At 39.0% G+C, this 19,582-nt stretch overlaps 1 protein-coding gene across 1 annotated transcript in view; it reads left to right on the forward strand.

Annotated features, from left to right (window-relative positions):
- Positions 1–19,576, forward strand: part of LOC107657212 (phospholipid phosphatase 3-like) — a 43,015-nt gene extending 23,439 nt beyond the window's left edge. Inside the window, exons 3-6 of the mRNA XM_016445240.1 lie at positions 1,553–1,833; positions 2,432–2,489; positions 9,225–9,401; positions 18,526–19,576. Of these exons, the coding sequence (XP_016300726.1) occupies positions 1,553–1,833; positions 2,432–2,489; positions 9,225–9,401; positions 18,526–18,654 (645 nt within the window). The 3' untranslated portion in view covers positions 18,655–19,576. The remainder of the gene's footprint in view (positions 1–1,552; positions 1,834–2,431; positions 2,490–9,224; positions 9,402–18,525) is intronic.
- Positions 19,577–19,582: the final 6 nt, after the last annotated feature.

Consider the following 19,582-nt stretch of genomic DNA (forward strand, 5'->3'; position numbering starts at 1 on the left):
AAAAGCCTCGCAAAATTAAATTTGAGTGCAGATAAATCTGGATAAGAGATTAAACCGCCCCACAGCTGCTGAGGTGTTGAATTAGTAGACATTCACAGCCTTTGTGACAGCTGCCAAAAGGTCAACCTCTTACAAATGAACCCAATCACCTGGAGGACACATGTTTGACGAAAAATCAGAAAGAATGCAACATCAAACCCGATTACTTTTAGCTCTTGTGAAACTCAAAAACAATGTCTGAAAACAAAACTTCAACATGCCAGGCGATCCCCTTGTGGAATAAAGTGGTGGAGATGAGGGAAGTGGTCTTGCAGTAAAAGCCCCTGTAAACTGGCACGACACTAAACCATGACTCCATGGAGATCCCATATGGAGACATGCATGCCTCACTGTCTGGAGTAGACATGTTCCCATGCTCAGCAATTCTCCTGATTAAAATAAGGACTGTGTGTGCATATATATGTATATGTGTGTCTGTGTGTGTGTGTTGGCACCCCTCACACAGCTGTAGTTAATTAGCAGTGTCTCCAGCCCTAGTTTGGTTAGGCCTCAGGGAAAGCAGTCCCACTCTTCACTACCACCACAACAGTGTTCCTCTACAGTTTGAAGAGAGAAAAGAAAAAGGAGAGTGAGAGATAGTAAATATCTCATTAAGGCATGGTTTATGTACTTCATAACCCATGCCTCTTTTTTAAATTAACGCCCTACTGGTTTCAAATGGTGCAGACCTCCATTTTAAAATCCCATGCTCTAACTGCTCAAATGAAAGCCATAACGCTTAGAAACATAATATGTTCCATATCATTAAAATATCACCAGCAATGGGCAGGCCATGCTCAGTCATAACTCAAGTTACTCGTTTTCTCTCATTTCTTTCACTCATTTCTTCTTGTTTTTTTTTTTTTTGATTAATGTGCTTTCCTAACTGGTACTTCATTTGCATGTTTGTCTAACTCCACCCTGCATGCCCATGACCTGACCACTGAAATCTGAAATCACTGAACTTGTGATATTATACAATGACACATTAATGTTTGTGGTATGACTTCACAAATTCACCATCACTTTATGATCCTAATGATATTGAGCTCTGTTCCAAAACCTAGTGAGCTGCCTCGATTTCTAGTGCCTATATGGGCAGCTGCATACATAGGCATCCTAAACATCATTGAACCTAATAAGTGCGCGATTTGGAAAACTATGTAGGCAGCAGTGCTGAGCATCACACAAATTGGTTTAGTGTTTATTGTTAGCATGTTGCTAAGCTAACAGCATTGAAAAATACATATATTGTGTGAAGTGATTTTTAATGACACTGAACAATTTAACTGATACTTTTCAGTATTGATGAAATATGTTTATTCATAATCAACATCTCGGCTCATTTACCATCTTTTTCCATTAATCTTTGCACAATGCATTTATAATTGGCTTTTTCGTGACGTTGTCTTAGAATTTCACTAGGTTTTGGAACAGAGCCTGTATGTAATATTAATCTCAGCGATCAGTGATTTGTTTTTTTTTTTTCATTGCAAATGAATCGTTTTTCTAGATTGTGATTGGCGAATGCTACAGGATCCATTACCTGAACCAGGGCTCCAAATCGTTCGTGGGAAATCCATATGTCTCCGCCCTTTACAGACAAGTGGGCGTGTTCATCTTTGGCTGCGCCGTCAGCCAATCATTCACAGACATCGCCAAGGTCTCGGTTGGACGGATGAGGCCGCACTTCCTAGACGTTTGTAAGCCTGACTACTCTACCGTCAACTGCTCTCTGGGATATATTACTCAATACACATGTCTTGGAGATTCCAGCAAAGTACAAGAAGCCAGGTGAGATATTCAACACTCACTTGCACATGGGATAATAAAATGTCACAGTTTTGACAAAAATATTAATCATAACTGTTTTCAACATTAAAATATTAAAGGGATAGTTCACCCAAAAAGGAAAATTCTGTCATTAATTACTCACCCTCGTCCAAATCCATAAGTCCTTCATTCATCTTCAGAACACAAATTAAGATATTCTTGATGAATGAAATCCGAGAGCTTTCTGACCCGCCATAGATAGCAACACAACTACCACATTCAAGGCCCAGAAATGTAGTAAGGATATCATTAAAATAGGCCATGTGACATCAGTGTTTCAACATTAATTTTATGAATCTACGAGAATACTTTTTGTGCGCAAAGAAAACAAAAAATAATTATTCAACTTTATCCAGCTATTCTCTTCCGTGTCAGTCTTCGCTGTGCATTCATGAGAGTACTGCGACGCATGAGTTCTAAATATTAATATAATAAACAAAGATATATATATATATATATATATATTTCCATAGAAACTTAAATAAATACATTTAAATGTTTTAATGTGTTTAATAATAAAACACATTGTTGATTAAATGTTCTTTTTTTCTCCCTACAGGAAATCCTTCTTTTCTGGACATGCTTCATTTTCGATGTACACCATGCTGTATCTGGCAGTAAGTACATACACTGTGTAGTGCTCTCACCCTGTCACAGTTCTATTATTTTAGTAAAGAGATGTTCATTCATGACTGTTATGTCTAGTATGAAACAGGGACCCTCTATCACCCTTTCATCCTCTTCTGTGGGTCTCTGAAATGTGGGTCACTCTTATTTTCCTTGTTCATCTCCCGGATGGACACACTCCACCTGTTTTTATTTGTGCAGCTGTATAGACTTCCCTTCTCTCTGAAGTTGTCCTTCATTTCTCCCTCATTCCTTATGCTTTATTTCTATTCTCTTTTTGAACGGGTCACATACTTTTTCCACACTAATTATGCGGAATCCCCAATATAGCTTTACATACACACAAAGGCAGATTTCGCTCAGCCTCCTGGAGTCCCTCACTGTATATAAAGCCTCTTTCAAAGGCTTCAAACTTTTTCCCTTTCACATGCACGGCCCTCCACTCCTCCCTCCTTTTATTCAAATCCTTTCTTTCTGCATCTAACTCATCAGCATCTCCATGGGCCCCTCCACCTTTCACTCTTTCAGATAGAGCCGCTCTGCTAATAGAGGTGGCCAGATGTTCATTCTCAGCGTTTTGAGATATTATTTGAGAAAGTTAGGAGGGTGATAGAGAATATGTGCTTTTGAGGCCACAAACCTGTTCATAAACTCATGCAAGTTTGGTTCTAATGCTCTCAAAACAGCCATTAAATTAATATGTGACTTTGACAGCTGGGCCTGACACCCGAAACACTGACCTGAACACTTCCTATACAAGAGGAAGCAGTATGTTAAGAACCAGACCCATGGCAGGTTCTGTTGAGTGTTTTGTGACTAAAACAATCAGTTTTTACACATAGACCTGCTGTATTTTAAACCATAGTGATTAGCCACAAGGCAGGAGAGATGTCAGCCAGTGTTACACATTATTATTATTAATGGAGTAAAGCAAGCATTGAGGAAAACAGGATTCTAAAAAGCTTGAGTTCTTCCAGAAACCTTCTTTATAACTTCGGTCACTGCAGTCTGAATTATCATCTTGATTTGAAAGCCTGGATTTGTCTCTGTGTCTCTGAGGGGCAAATTGTTCAGATTTTATCAGAAACCCTGGCCAGATTTCTCACACCTGAAGCCAAAGTGTAGTCAAAATCCATTATAAAATGTGAACATGTGAACAAGACTATTATGTTAAGATACAGGTTGACTATCTTAAGATTATTTTACCATCTGTTCTTGGCCTTCAAAGTTAAAAACGAGAGGCCAAGAGAGAACGCTCTGAGATATCTAAGCACAAAGCATGATAAACAGAATTACAGACCTGAATAAATCTGAAAAACAAGTGGAGGAAAGTGCTCTCTGAGTAGAGCGATCGAGCGAAACAGTCTTACTGACTGGAGCGTTACCGTTCCCGGTCTCACTCCCTGTAATTATCTCAGTCTAGCAGCTGTCATGCTTCATGGGTCAGACGCTGAAGTCATAATGAGAGCTCACACCAGTCTTGTGATCCCCTTTTATTTGCACAAACGTAACCTAGGTCAAAAGTAGACAGCCTTTGTTCTCACCAAATTTGCGAATGAATCATTCTGGCACAGTACCTCAAAACAGAACCCACACCTGTTTCGTCAGTGACACGTATTAATAAATGTATCTCACTTTTTTGATGTTCCTTGTAAAAATCATAGTGGTTACATAGAAACCAAGATGAATTCCCATGAAGTCTGCACGATTTTTTTTTTACTATTTTTTTTTTTTTTTTAAGTTTTAAGATTTGCATTTTTAAGGTGCTCTACCAAATTGAAAACAAATAGTAAAACTTTCACCAGTGACTTCTTTTCTTTTTGACTTCTTTTTCATTAGGTCAATGTTTAATTATATTTTCAATTAAAATAATATTACTTATCATGAAACTTCACATTAAAAACATTCAGAAACAATAACTGCTATAATTGCATGTTGTCGTAATGTGTGAAAAAAATGCATAAAATTATCATTTTTATATTTTTTATATTTTTATATTATAATGAGTAATTTAAAATGATATATATATATATAAATATAAATATATATATATAATATATATAATATACTGTATATATATATATTTATTAGGTACTATATTAATTTTAAAAAATCCTTATTTCAACATAAATTTCATTTACTTTCCGTACCCACTGTATATATGTTGTTCCCCAGATATTGAGATCAAATTCAGGTTAAGATACCTAAATGTAATAAGTTGAGCTCTGCCCCCTAGAGTGACTGCTAGTACACTGTACATTTATGCAGTTGAATGGTGTATTCAAGGGTCTTAGTTGAACCACAGTATCCATGCAGCTCAACCTCATGTGCTTATTGAGTTGGAACAGCATATCAGTTTGTTCTGGAGAGCGAGTGTATGTGGGCATTTTGTGGACAGCAAACTGGGCATTTCCTAGCCTCTCAATGACCTCCACACTCCATAGTCCAATGACTTCTGGTTTGGCTGCTGCGTCACTGCGCCTCTCAAACCGCATGGTGACACAAGATGCTCTAGTTAGCTGTAGTGACCAGAGAACAGGCAGTGAATGATATGAGACCATGGGCAGAGTAGAAACAAGCACAAACCACTCACAGGCAAATCTTCTACCTGCTTGTTTTCAGGCTTATTTCTCTGTATGTTGTGGTCATTAACATGTGGCGAGGCTGCGTTGGCTTTGCAGTAATATTTTTGGACCTGAGGTCAGGGTAGAAAAGACTTTAGCGGTGAAGTTTGACTGTTTTCTACCAGAACTGGCAAGATTCAAGTGCAAATACACTTCAGAATGACCCACAAAACCACGCACAGTGCCTTTCCTTCCAAAATATTGCAAAATAAGTATAGTTTTCCTCACACTCACCTTTTTTGTTAAGATGACACGATTTATTATACCACATCTCTCTTGCTTTTTCTTTTTCCCTTACCAAGTTGGACTAAACATGCCATTTTGTGGCTGTTTATATGACCTGAAGAAGTCAATTGCTGGGCATATTATTCCAAACCTGTATGACTTTCTTTTAGAGAACACAAAAGGAAAAAAGCTTGATGACTGTACTGGTCACTCTTTTCCATGCAATGAACTAGGACTGAATCTTTCAATCTTAAAAAGGATGCAAAAGCCCATAAAAAGTATCAAATGGGGTCCATATGACTCAGATACTAGATTCCAAGTAGTTTGAAGTGATACAATACATTTCAGTTTAAAATTAAAGTTGGTTTTTGGCTTAAAAAAACTTGACTTCTAGCCTAGTTCTCTTGGTATGCTCATTAAACTTTATGTGAAAAGTAGCATTGTTCAATTCATGAATACATATTTTTACAGCCAGATCTTAATGAATCTTAATTCACAAAATATCTGAATGATTCATTCACGAACATGGCTGATTTGGTATGAATACATAAAGGCATAGTTCACCCAAAAATTAACTCACCCTCATGTCGTTCCAACATAAGACTTTTGTTTATCTTTGAAATAAAAATGAAGGCATTTTTTAATGAAATCTGATAGATTTCTTTACCTCCAGTGAAGTCCATTCCACCATAACTGACACAATTCAGAGACATGAGTTTATATGAATCGAGTGGTTTAATTCAAGTCCTTTGAAGATGATCACTTTATATGATGAACAGATTCAATTTAGGCTTTTATTCACATATAAAAATTAAATGCACATACATAGAGCACATCATATATGGCAAATCCTATATGGTTTGTTTTTGCGTGCGACACAGTCATGTTTGAGCCACTAAAAGAATCAGTGAGGTTTATAACTTGTACAAGGCATATGAACCACTTTCATGACTCTTTTGTAGTGCATTTGAATCCTTTTTTAAACTTTTGAAAAGAATGACTAGCACAGTCTTCAGAATTGTTTTATCCATGGAAATTGATTTTTTTTTAACAACATGAGTGTGAGTAAATTAATTTTTGAACACTAATCCTTCAATAGCCCACTAGGATCTTTTCCATTGTCCCATTTGATACCTCAATCAGATCTGATGGTACCACCCAGATCGCTTGCGGGGAGGAACTGGATGGAGACTGTCAGCGGGACAGAGTATGTTATCTGCACAAAGGTGTGTGTTACTTCTCATGTGGGCACAGGGGGTGTGTATGTGTTTGTGTTTTGAGTTCGCATGTCGCTGGAGAATCTAAGACCACACGTCTGCCATTCCTGCTGCCACCACCTCACAAAGCACAGAGATGAGAGAGCCATATACATCCCACAACGTCTGTGCTTATCTGAGCTCTGATAGCAAGATGCTAAGAGGCAGATTTGATGGACTGTATCTGAGCCCTGAGGGTCCTCAGGCTCTGCTGTTCTTATCAGCTCTTGGATGCCTACGTGTGGAGAGGACCCCACTCTCGCCCTGAGGAACAGAGCCACTTTAAGAGTTTGGAGAAGTCACAGAACTCATCTCTACATCTCCAGACTCAGACATGCTGGCTTACAGCTAAAGAGATCAGTGTCAGCGGGACTCCCTGTGTGTCGGCTGTCACCCTTCCATGACCTCTAACAGTCCAACATATATCAGAACTCTCTCTTTGCAGTTTTAGTGTAGAAAAGATTTAGGGGTGCCACAAGTCCTGATTCAAAAAAGTAGAAAATGCTTTCGAGAACTTAGAAAAATGCTGAATTCATTGTTCTTTTCTACCACTCCCGCGTGTGTAAATGAGCTTATTATGGATGCTATCCAGAGGCCCTGGTTGTCTTGTTTGTGTTATGGCCACTTGTTGATTTTTAAAGTGAAATGACAATAGCATTTCACTTGTTGTGCTGCATTGCGCAACATTCACAGTTGGTGCGAAAGAGAGCATGAGAATGTCACTGTTGGCTCTAAGGCTCAACTCTTTAATTTTGGAGGACCAATCTGCTATTTCCTCTATTTTCTATTATTTGTTAGGTTGGAAGGTTGGAAAACACTGGAAGCCTTCATAAATAATTCGAACAGTAAACAAAATTATTTTGTTCTCAGTTTGTCATCTGTGACGTCAGAGAAAAATCTTAAAATGCAATAACAAAACAAGAACATAAAAAAAGAGGAAGGGAAAACCTCAGGGATTGCTTATTCTGTTTTTAATTTTAACAATCCTAATTTATTGATTCACTTTTGTAATTTAGTTTGCATTCAGAAATAAGCGAACAGACCTTTGTCTCCATAAACCACAGATCTGCGGTTGAAGAACATTCCATTGCATTCACATGGCCTGATCAAATATATTATTGACACGTTTGTTTCTAAGTTCTCCACAGGAACTTTTTGTCGGTATAGGAATGCCAAGCGTATGAAAGTCTGTGGTTGAAATAGCTACAGATGCTTGGTTAGAAATTCTCTCTTTACTGCCAACATTGAGGCCAAGCTGGATCAAAATGAGCATGAGTATGAATTTATTTATTTATCTTCTGCCTCAGATGAACTTTAGCCATATAATCAAGCAAGTATCTCCATTTCAGTCAGTCATCTATGACATCTAACTCTTCTCTTCAGCCAGCTGTAAACCCAACAGCTCATATACAGTAGCATGAGAGGAAGAAACGATTGCTGATTCAGGCAAAAATGGCTGAAGTTGTTTTGTTTCAGCATATTTTAAAGACTTCCTGCTTTGGGCCACAATGTAAATTGAAATAATGAGACAGCAGGCCATATGTTGATTCCAATCGGTTTGAGGCACAAACGCACATAAACACCCTTAGATGCTTATCACTGTACCATCCTTCCGTTCTGAGGGAATGTTTTTATGAGATAAGAGCAATTGAAAATGATTGAGGAGGCCTCAATTATCTTCAGTCTTTGGCATATTTGAGCATATTTGACGCATGTAGCAGTAATGCTAATCTTCTGCATAGTTAAATACTCCAGAAATCCAAACGGCATTACCTGACTGCAGAGAACTCATCAAAATCGAATTTGCGAAGACTCAAAGAGCTGTCAGTCTGCTTGTGCAGGCACACCCATCCTGGCATCATCTAAGAACTTCATCCAGCAAGGAAACTCCAACTCCCAAACATCCTCAGGGAGGGATTCCTTCCTCTACGCACACAATGCCTTCGGAGCAAGGAGAGAGCTGTTCAGGAAAGCAGACATGACCTTGTACACACCTTCGTTTGGAGCTCAAAGCTCAAGATGGTTATTGTTTATTTTGTCTAACAGATCATCTGAGTTTGTGCATGAGTGTTTATCAGTTAGTGTCTATGTGTAAGGGTGTGTTCTGTTGTCTGCTGTGGTTTCAAACTTAATGGAAGTTTTCCTTCTCGGGTGGTGATGGATGATTAAGGGAGGGTGATGAGTACAGGGTCCTTAACTGACCCAATTTGAAGGGTTTCAGGACTGATGGGCTGCCGGAGCGTCGTCAACAGTTTGTCCTCCTGACCCCCATCCTCCCCTTGTCTTTGTAACTCTCAATCATTTGTTTTCTTACCCTAACGAGTCTTCCTGTTCCCAGAAAGCAAACTCTACAAGGGGTCCTTGGATTTAGGTGGCTAGAGAAAGAGAGACCTTTTTTTCAGTCCTGTCCGGTGCTACTTTGAGTTCTCAGTTTTTCAGTCTCAGCTCCACCCTCCACATTCTCTCCCACATATTTTTTTCTCCACCTTCCTTTGTTTTCTATCTAATTTCTCTAACCCTAACCCTAACTTATTGTATTATCTCAGCTGTTATGTAATAAAAACATAAGTTGTACAGATGTTCCCATTGGTTAAATTGCTTTCCATCTCTTTTTCTTTAGTTCTACCTGCAGTCTCGGTTCACGTGGCGAGGAGCCCGTCTGCTGAGGCCACTCATGCAGTTCACCTTGCTAATGATGGCCTTCTACACTGGGTTATCACGTGTTTCTGATCACAAGCACCACCCCACTGATGTTTTAGCTGGCTTTGCCCAAGGAGCCCTGGTGGCCTACTGCATAGTAAGTACATCTTTGTATTTCTATCCATTTCATATTTCTTTAAATATAGTTTAGTATCTTTAAGGAGTCAAGAGGCCATTGTGGAGTCAATCTTGAATTAGTTTTTATTGGTTGGAATGTAAACCAATCTGGAAATTTTGTACTTTACAACATTTAATAACCATTGGCCTTGATCTGGTTGTCATCACAACATCTGGATTTTTTTATATTGGTTAACAAACATTTTCTCAACAGTGTTAACACAAGAAAAACTAATTAAACATTACTTTCATAAATATGCTGGCAATTAACAACCCAAACAAGTTTGACAATATAGCATATGTTTTCCTGTTTCCCACTCTTCACTTTAAAACATGAAAATGTTTTACTTTTTCTGTTTGTTATAGTCCATGAGTATGTTTGAGCTCAACTAGAGGCAGATTTATCAGATAACTTGTCAAAAGAACCATTAAGAACAGACTTTATCTCGTGTCTTTTGAATAAAGTGAAGACAGAAGGCCATCCGGAGTTTGAGGTCGGAAGGGGATCTGAATATCTGGAACCAGACCACAACATTCCCCAGACCTCGCCCTCTCTCTTTTTCACCCCTATCCACAAAATTGCTCATCCATCAGAGTGAAGCATAAACTTTTTCTTGCTAATGCAGAGCATATTGCCTCAATTGCACCATTACAGACTCTCAAATGAAAAGAGGAGGGGGAGGGTTGTGGAAAAAGGAATTTTACACTTCGTAATTGTAGCACATGTCACTTTTGTTGGTGCCAGACTTTCCCTGCAGTAAGCAAAGCTTCATTCAGTTGGATTGTGTTTGGGAAAATTGAGTCGAGGGGAACTGAATGTACAAAGAGAGAGCATTTTCTCTTTAGGAGAAATGACAATGTTAATTATTCATTTGAGAAACAGAGATTTATCTGTTTATCTGCATCGTAAGGGGACGGTGCAAAGATTTGAGGTCCATTTGTTAGGGGGAGGCAGGAGACCAAGACCTCTTCCCCCAGATATCACCCCATCTACAACATCTGAAAGACAAATATTTAAATTGTTAGTGTTGAAATTGGGATATTGAGTTGTGTTTCTCAACATTACAATTCCCAGAATGTCCTAGCAGTGTCTTTCTTCCCTCTAATTAGCTGTGACAGCGCCACACTTTTTATGGTACACAGATGTTCGCCAAACATCTCTCTACTGATATCATGAACCTTCAAAACATTTAATCTCCAATCCTTGAATATGCTGAACCCTGTGTGGTTTAGTTTTCAGTTGGCTCTTGTCTTTATTTATTGGCATTTCAATTTTTCCAAGAGCAGTTTAAGCTTTTGCCAACCCTTTAATAACCTCATTTATCAAGGACATTTTTAGTGAAACAATCTTGTTTTACTCAAATTATCCATCCACTGCTAATGGTCTTGACTGTTTTTGAGCCCCTCAAGTTCAAGGTGTAGGAACTAGTCTTTGACAACTGGAGAAGTTTCTCCCCAGTGTGAAAAACCAGAAAATAGCAGATAAGTACAAATAAGAGAGAGCAGAAATTAGATCCTTTTCACTACAGATCAAGGCGCCCATGTACTTGTTTTTAACAAGCCTACATTTGGAATCTGTTCCGCTCCCCATCTGTGAACGCTTTAGAGGTCCAATTAAAGTAGCTCTAATGACCAAAGCTCAGATGGAGCCTATAGAGGTAATGCAAGGTACGTGTCTTTAAAAGAAAAGTTATGTCCCCATACATCAAGCATTGTTTTCGAACCATAGGTGGCAGTGCAACTTATCCAAACTTCTCAGCAAGTAGTCTCCGACAGTTCATGGTTTGGAGGTGCAGCAATTCTTCTAAGCTTGGCTGTAGGTGCTGATTTCTGCTTAAGGGGGTTGTGTTTAAAGACGTTTAAAGGTTGTAAGTGCTCTGGGTCGGTGTCCAACTGGCTGGCTTCAAAGAAACCGTGGAATATTACAGGTCTTGGTGAGTTTTAGCCGTATTGCAAAAGCTGATTACAGACTTACTGCATGTTCCATATTAAAGAGGATCAGTTCACATGGCGCTGTTAGACTGAGATGCCCACAGAGAACTGATCTCAGAACAGCAATTAATGTCAGTCTGCTTATGTATCATGCAAGGGAAACTTAAAACGTTGAGCAGCACAATGTTAACTAGGCCGTCAGTTTCGTTCAATCTCAAAAGGAGGCTCCTAAAGTCTTACATTCAATTCCTTGTACTCAGGCCTGGTTTGTATCAGAAATTTTGGCAAGATTCACTACAACGTTACGATTGCTGAAGTCAGGCAGCCTAGCATATGTTTAAATTCTGATGTCTAAATGTCTAAAAGAACCCTTGAGATTCAGACTTCAGAAACCGCATTTTCCTTCTTTGTCTTTTCTGGACTGTTGACTGCGGCCACATCCTCCGGTCCTTCCTGTTGGAGAGTTGGCATGAGCTGTTTGTTCATGTCATCAAACACGGCCCACTTTCTAAGCTGCTGACATGGATGGAGAGTGTGAGAGGTTGGCTGCTTGTAAGGCTCAGTTGCAGAGGTGTTTCCTGCAGGACTAGACAAGGGTGGAAACAGCTGGAGGCCAGCTCTCAAACAGCCTTTTCCTCTTCCCACTCTCTCTTTCTCTATCCACAGCACCTCTCGAGTTCTCACACCACAACAGTATCCCACCGTTCCTCAGGTGCACAGAGGGTCATGTTCAATATTCCGGACTCCAGTTCCTCCAGCGATAACGGCCCATTGCTAAGTGCTTCTGGTCTGGCTTGGGTGGAAAGATGGTTGTCCCGATATCCTATCACTCCCTTCCATATGTCAGGCCTGAGCTTGACTCTTTTTTTTCCATTGGCTGCCACAGCACTCTCTATGTAGCTATGCTAATGGAGGCCGTCTTAAACCGAAAATAGAGTGGTTGTGTGTAAGAAGAAAGGAAATTTTAACGGTGTTATTAAACTTTACTAATGTTACGCTGGAGAGCGAAGCAGCCAAAACACAACTTGGTCTCCACAATTATTATGCCGATGTGGCTCAGTGCCTGAAACTACCATTTAAGACACATGCATAACATAAGCAACACACTCTCACACATAATCATGTGCTGTGTTTGGCACTTTTAGGATCAGGCACGCCCAAACCAATGGAAGACCACACATGTGCACACACCCAGACATATCGTCTATGAACCTGTTCACAGTTCAGTTGAATCCCAAGTCCATAAAGCCATCAGTGAAAAGTGGCAGAAGTTCAGTGAGGTTCATTTGAGATGAGTTTAGATGGAGTTAGTGTGCCCTCCCAGCTCTGGGATCCAAAATAAGTATACATTATGTTGATCTTTTGATGCTTTGGCACAGTTGTTGGATGGTGACGCATTGTTTGGTGTCATTTCCTGTCTGATTAAGGGAATGTGTATGAGACAGTGCTGGGTGGAGCAGTTAGTGGACCCCAGTTAGTTTGCCCTAAGATGATGTCAAACCACTTTAATACAATATAATACAGAGATGGAGACTAAAATAGTACATTAGGCAACTTGATGCCTTGGTGTTTTCACGTATGTTACAATTTAAAGAGAATGTGTCTTAGAAAACATTTTGATCTTTTTCTTTTATCTTTGGTCAAAAAACACAAAGATCTCTCTCCAATCTAAAAATGTTTAGATTTAGATGAGACCAAGATAGAACTTTTTGGCCTTAATTCTAAGCGGTATGTGTGGAGAAAACCAGGCACTGCTCATCACCTGTCCAATACAGTCCCAACAGTTTACGCTTTATGTCTGGCTAATTCATCAGTCTGAATCTCCAGTTTGAAGAGAACGACTGAATCCCTTGGTGATTTACTGTACCTCATGGTTCATTCTCACAGAGAAGCTGCTGTGGATAGGTTTTACTGATAAGATCTTTATCGATTGACCAGTGAGCTGCTTTTAGTGTGTGGGGCTTGTAAGATACCGAACGAATGTTGAAGGGGGACATTGTGGTTGTTTGGAGAGCAACGATTACTGGATGAAAGCACGGCTTGTGTTATGTTTGTGTGGATGAGTGCTATAACACGAACCTGGCTGAAGATAACCCGGAACAGGCTAGAATACCTCCAAAATCGAGGTCACTCACCCTCTCACATACAAACACACATACACACACACACACGATAAATCCTGGAGCTGTCCACAACCAGAGGCGAGATGCTCTCTGGGTATTTGTTCATGACACACAATCACACAGAGAAAGAGAGTCAGAAAACGAGAAGATAGTATGCTCACTACCTAGAAAGAATGTTTAGCCATCACACATGGTCCCAACATACAGTAAAGACTATTACAAAAAGAAGCTTCTTTCGAAAAAACTTTTGTCCAAATTCTAAGGCAGCATTCCAAGATTGCAGATTATAAATCCACCCGGACTCATTGTGGCTCCTCAGCTCCTCCACCTTTCACTGATTCTTTATGCACTTGGGCATCAGTCTTTCCTCAGTTTGACGCAAAACAAAATGTTTCCTATCAGACCCAAATAAATTAAACTTGCTCTCATCATTAACGTGATAACTAAAGTGATCCTTACACTGTTCAGTGCTGAACTGGCAAGCAATTCCAGCTGCAGTGTTGAACCGATTCCCCATTAAGAGTCTCCGCATTATCCTGTCTTCTTGTGCATTTGTCTTACGTGGACGACCAGCCTTTTTGGGGGACTTGAATGACTCAGCTCCTCCACCTTTCACTGATTCTTTATGCACTTGGGCATCAGTCTTTCCTCAGTTTGACGCAAAACAAAATGTTTCCTATCAGACCCAAATAAATTAAACTTGCTCTCATCATTAACGTGATAACTAAAGTGATCCTTACACTGTTCAGTGCTGAACTGGCAAGCAATTCCAGCTGCAGTGTTGAACCGATTTCCCATTGAGATTCTCCACGTTATCCTGTTCTCTCATGCATTAGTCTTTCGTGGACGACCAGTCTTTTTGGGGGACTTGAATGAGTACGTGACATTGTAAAGATGGAATATTCTAGAAATCACAGATTTGGAACAACCAACTTCTCTTGCTGTGGCTGCTATTGGCCTTCATCTGGACAATCTGCTGTCGGAGGGTTTTAGTCCCTTTAGAACGGCTCACCATCTTGCAAAGCCAGTGAAAAAATGGAAAGTTACTGGCTGCCAGTTAAATAGGGTTTTTCAGATAATTAAGGAAATTAGCATGACGTGCCAGATTAACACTAATGTTGTTCTCTAATTTTGATCTCCACTGTAGTAGTCTTAAAGGTACAGTAGCAAAACCACTATATATTTTTCAGTCTTGCTTATTTACTCAATTGTAGCTCTCCGAGGGATGGTGTAAAATTATCATGTAAAATGAAATTCATGTTTATTTTGGTGGAAGAATTGTACATAAGAATAGAATATGCTGCAGTAACAGACTGTAAAGGTGCATCTTAATTCTTCCCCCAGTTAGTGGAACCACAATAAGGTCAGCACACACAGGCTTAGACAAACACGCAAAACAGCTTCCTGGTGCTGACTGGGCATTCGAACACAATGGAGCGAGTTTGCAGTGGAAGAATACTTTCAGACCGAGGGCTGTGACACAGGAAGCACTCACCCCCTGACACAGGTTCATTGGCAGCCTGTGATTACAGGTCAGAGGTTGTAGTGCATCAAGAAGCCTATTGTAAGTCATGCTGGACAGTACGGGTGAATGCAGGCTTGCAGCTGATGGCATATGTGATAACACATAATTACACACATTCCAGATATGGAGACATTTTCCAATTATCAGACGCTCTGTCTTGCGTCAGCCCTATCAGTGTAAAACACAATTCTTTTCAAATATTGAGTGAATTTCCAGGAAATATTAAAGCGTATAAATTTTAAAGCTCATACATTTATGGCAAAAAAAGCAGCTGTGCTTGCCAGAAATTCTGCATTAAAAATACAGTAACAATGTGATCATTATTACAGGAATTCACATTGGTACCTGTATATTTTATAACTTATAACAACAGTGTCGTTCATTAAGTGATATAATGTTAATATACCAATCTGAACTATCAAATCTGCTTTTTTGTAATCTTAAAATGTACTTAAATCCAACACGATAATAAAGGCGGTAAAAGCCACTGAACACCCTAATGTACATAAATTATAATAAAAATGTGAAGAAACATTTATATAAAATAAAATCATATGTTATGTATCACTCTGAGAATGTCCGTTTATTGTTTTTCACTGCAAATTATACCGTAATTCAGTTTTTACTTGCAGAAACCATAAATTTGTAAAATTACACATAATGTGACGTTAAACTCTTTACAATTTCTCACCATAAGGTAACTTACAGTTTTTATTATAGCATATTTATAGTTTTTTTCCCCTCTAAAATATGTAAAAAAAATTGTAAGCATTATATATACAAATATGCATTATTTGTATATCAGTATCAAACCAAGTGGCATTTATTTTAAAGAAATATAGTACAAATGCATTTCAATCAATATTTTTAACAAAAATAAGTATTTAAATTATGAAGCAATATATTGTTTGGCCTTGTCAAAGGACCATACTTGCTCTTATAATGAAATCCTTCATAATCGCAAGCAAGCAAAAGTTCTACATCCAGTTTCCTGATGTCATTCCAGCGCAATGTAAAGGTCACTCTGGAAATGTCATGATCTTTCTGGCGTACTTTCACTCATATAGGCAGAAGATGGTCACAGGAGGCCCTATAATCCGCTGTAACATTTGGATAAAGCTCTCTTTGTATGTGAGCACGTCTTTCACTGAGGATATGCAAGAAACAGCTGCTGGAAAGATGATTCCAGAACTCTGATGGCCTCTCGAAGGCTTTCTGTTCACTTTCTATCTCTTTCCACACACACACTTACAAACCTGTTGATAGTCGCAGCTTACTTGCTCAAGCCTGTCACTCACATAACCAAAGGGAATCCCTTTTTTAACTCTGTGTACAAATCTCTGTGCACTTTTTCTTCCCCCTTGGCATCGCCCAAGGGCAGTACGCCGCTCCGGATGACAGCAGCTCCTGAACCGTGTCAGGACAATTTAGCTGTTTGCTACCCCAAACACTGACCACTTTTCCTGTCACACTGGCCCCATACTCTTGACACACTCATAAATAGTGTGCGTTTACGCATTGGCAGGCTTTCTGGAATCGGTGATTCCACGCCGCTGCCGTCCAGCTCAGCTGTTCTGCATGCTTCAGTAACATTCATGGTGTGTAGACGGCTAAATATCCCGTAGGTCTCTCCTATTCCCATGAAAGCATCCCGTCTTTGGCATGAAAGGCCCGTGACTCAGACTTGTATATTTTCAGCTCTTTGTAAATCCGTTGGGTGCATGCCTAGTCTAATGCCAAGGGCACACTTCCTCTCTTCCCCTCCCCGGTTTCCTGTTTTGCCAGTGATGTCATTAGGACGTAATGAGAGGGTTGTCGGGCATCTTTCCTTGACAACAAAGTTCTTCCCACGCCAAGTGAGACCATTAATACTGACCTCACTGCCTCGCAGTCGAAGACCGAAACAAAAGAAGTGAGGGGTTTCCTCTATCTTTACTACTGACTCAATGTTTTTTAAGGCGTGTGGTGTAAGTTGGTCGCTCTTATCAGCGTGTGACCTCATACACATCCGTATGTCACAGACGATGGATTGCCAGCCTTTATATCATCTGACATTTCAGAGGCCATATTACTCATTTGTGGTTAGTCGAACATCCAAAAATGCTTCTGAAATATGTGTTTGAATAATTTGTTAGTGACTCTTGCAGTTGCTCATGCCCTGTTGGGGTGTTTTAAGGAAGTTTTAATGGTTATAATTGGGATTTCCATGACTGAATTGAACTGAAATTATACGGCTAAAATTCTTGAATTTTAATTGTTTTAATTGGCGTAGCAAATGCGGTCTACAATTGCAATTAGAAATTCAGTTTAATGAAGTGAAATTAAAATGAATTGAAATTTAAAAAAATTGTGGGGAATAAAAAGATTCACTTTCAAAAAGACTTGTTTGAAAGTGTAAAAACTAGTGCGGTCAAACGATTAATCGCGATTAATCGCATCCAAAATAAAAGTTTTTGTTTACATAATATATGTGTGTACTGTGTATATTTATTATGTATACATGCATGTATATATTTCAGAAAATTTTTGTTGATATATTAAATATATTTATTTATAATATAAATTATGTGAATATAAATAGACATGTAAATACATGTAAATATTTTCGAAATATATACTGTATGTGTGTGTATTTATATATACATAATAAATATAAACAGAACACACATATTATGCAAACAAACTTTTATTTTGTATGCGATTAATCGTTTGACAGCACTAGTAAAAACATTTTTTTAAATTATTGAAGTTTAAAGGTCATATAGACCTTTACTATTATCTATTAAAATGCTAATATCTAAAAATTGTAATTGATATGAATAAGTAATATGTTTGTTCATGTTTTTAATTAATATACATTTCAAAAGTTTGGGCTCAGTAAGTTTTCTTTTTCTTTTTTTTTGTAAGAAATTACTGTTTTCACCAAAGACACATTAATCAAAAGTGACAGAGAGACATTTTACATTTGTTATAAAAATGTCTTCCTAAAAAAGTTTGTTATATAATTTCTTAAAATAGAAAACATGTGTACAATATGTTTACAATTTATTTTATTACTTTATTTTACTGTTTTTAATCAAATAAAAACAGTCTTGGTGAGCATAACAGACTTCTCTCAAACAGATTAAGAAATCTTATCAACCCCAAACTTTTAAATAGTGATAGTAATATAAATTTATAACTTGAAAAAAACTCTTTCTTCATAAACACATACAATTTTATCGACAAGAATAGAAGAAAACTTCATTTCCCAGCTGTTGCAATTCATTCGACTATCCGTCCAAAAATTTTAATTCAGTTTCCTGTGGTTTGTGGCAACTGGTTTAAATTCATGATTTTAAAACAAGCCAGTTCTTGTTCAACCCTTTTTATGTACTACAATCATATTCTGTGGGTACTGTGATTTGCATCCTGGAAAGAGTTTGGTTCTCAAATAATCTAATATCTTTATTTTTTTTCTCTCTCTCTCTCTCTCTCTCTCTCTCTCTCTTTCTCTCTCTCTCTCTCTCTCTCTCTTCTTCTAGGCCTTTTATGTATCGGACCTCTTCAAACCCAAAGCCAAGACTGCCACTCCACCTCCCTCGCCAATCAAGAAAGAGCTCCTCCCCTCTTCTGACATCATAGACAGGAACAACCATCACAACATGGTGTAAGAGGGGGGGAACGGGAGGATCCGTTTGCAGTCTCCCCATCCCTCACCACCCCCCGAATCCCCTGAAGAAACCAGAACAGCCACCTGTGACAGAGGAGCTCCGGCTTAGCTGACGCCTCCTCTCTCTCATCTGACAGTAGAATGTAGGGACAGGACAGAGACAATCCTATTGACCTCACTATCCTAGAACCCGATTCGAAAGGCCAAACAAGACACAAAGCTAACAAAAAAGCGATTTCTCCCTCAAAATATTGCGGAGAATGAATTGAGCTCCTTTGACGAAAGTAATACACAGACGCCAACGAAAGGAAGAAGAGAATGAATGTGAGGCTGGTCACGTGACCAGCGCTTCTCTCTTGTCTCTGTGGCCTTTCAGCAACAGTATAGGACAACAAATTCCTTATTAATAGGAATGATTCGTTTTACCTGCGATGTAATTAGCACAGATATATAAACAGTATAAAGAAGAATAACTTATAGCACTATATCCAAGTTCATTAAACGTCACCACTCGCTATCTGAGAAGTGTAGCTTTGAGAAGCTTGATGACGGTCTGTACACAAGATCATATTTAGCCATCAAAGCTGATCTTAGCTACCCGAACAGTGGCCTAACTATTGGAGAATGCATTTTAAAGGGTTTTGTGGGTGGGTGGGTTTACACGAGTATTTTCTTAGATAAATAGATTTTTATTTTAGATAATGATTTCACGATGGCCACCGCCCATCCCTGCCCGAATTCTGTGGGCGTGGCTGAGCCGTGCCGCCTCGCTGTCTTCTGATTGGCCAGGGGGCGGGGTTAGACGTCGGGGAGGTGTGTCTCGTCACCACGGTCATCGGGATTGACTCCCACTGACCGCACTGGCACATTTTTTTTAATTTTTGGAACCGGGAACGAGCTTCTTCCGCTGGCTGGTTTGACCTCTTTCC

Source organism: Sinocyclocheilus anshuiensis, unplaced genomic scaffold (assembly GCF_001515605.1).
Source record: "Sinocyclocheilus anshuiensis isolate Anshui unplaced genomic scaffold, SAMN03320099.WGS_v1.1 scaffold4653, whole genome shotgun sequence".
NCBI lineage: Eukaryota > Metazoa > Chordata > Actinopteri > Cypriniformes > Cyprinidae > Sinocyclocheilus > Sinocyclocheilus anshuiensis.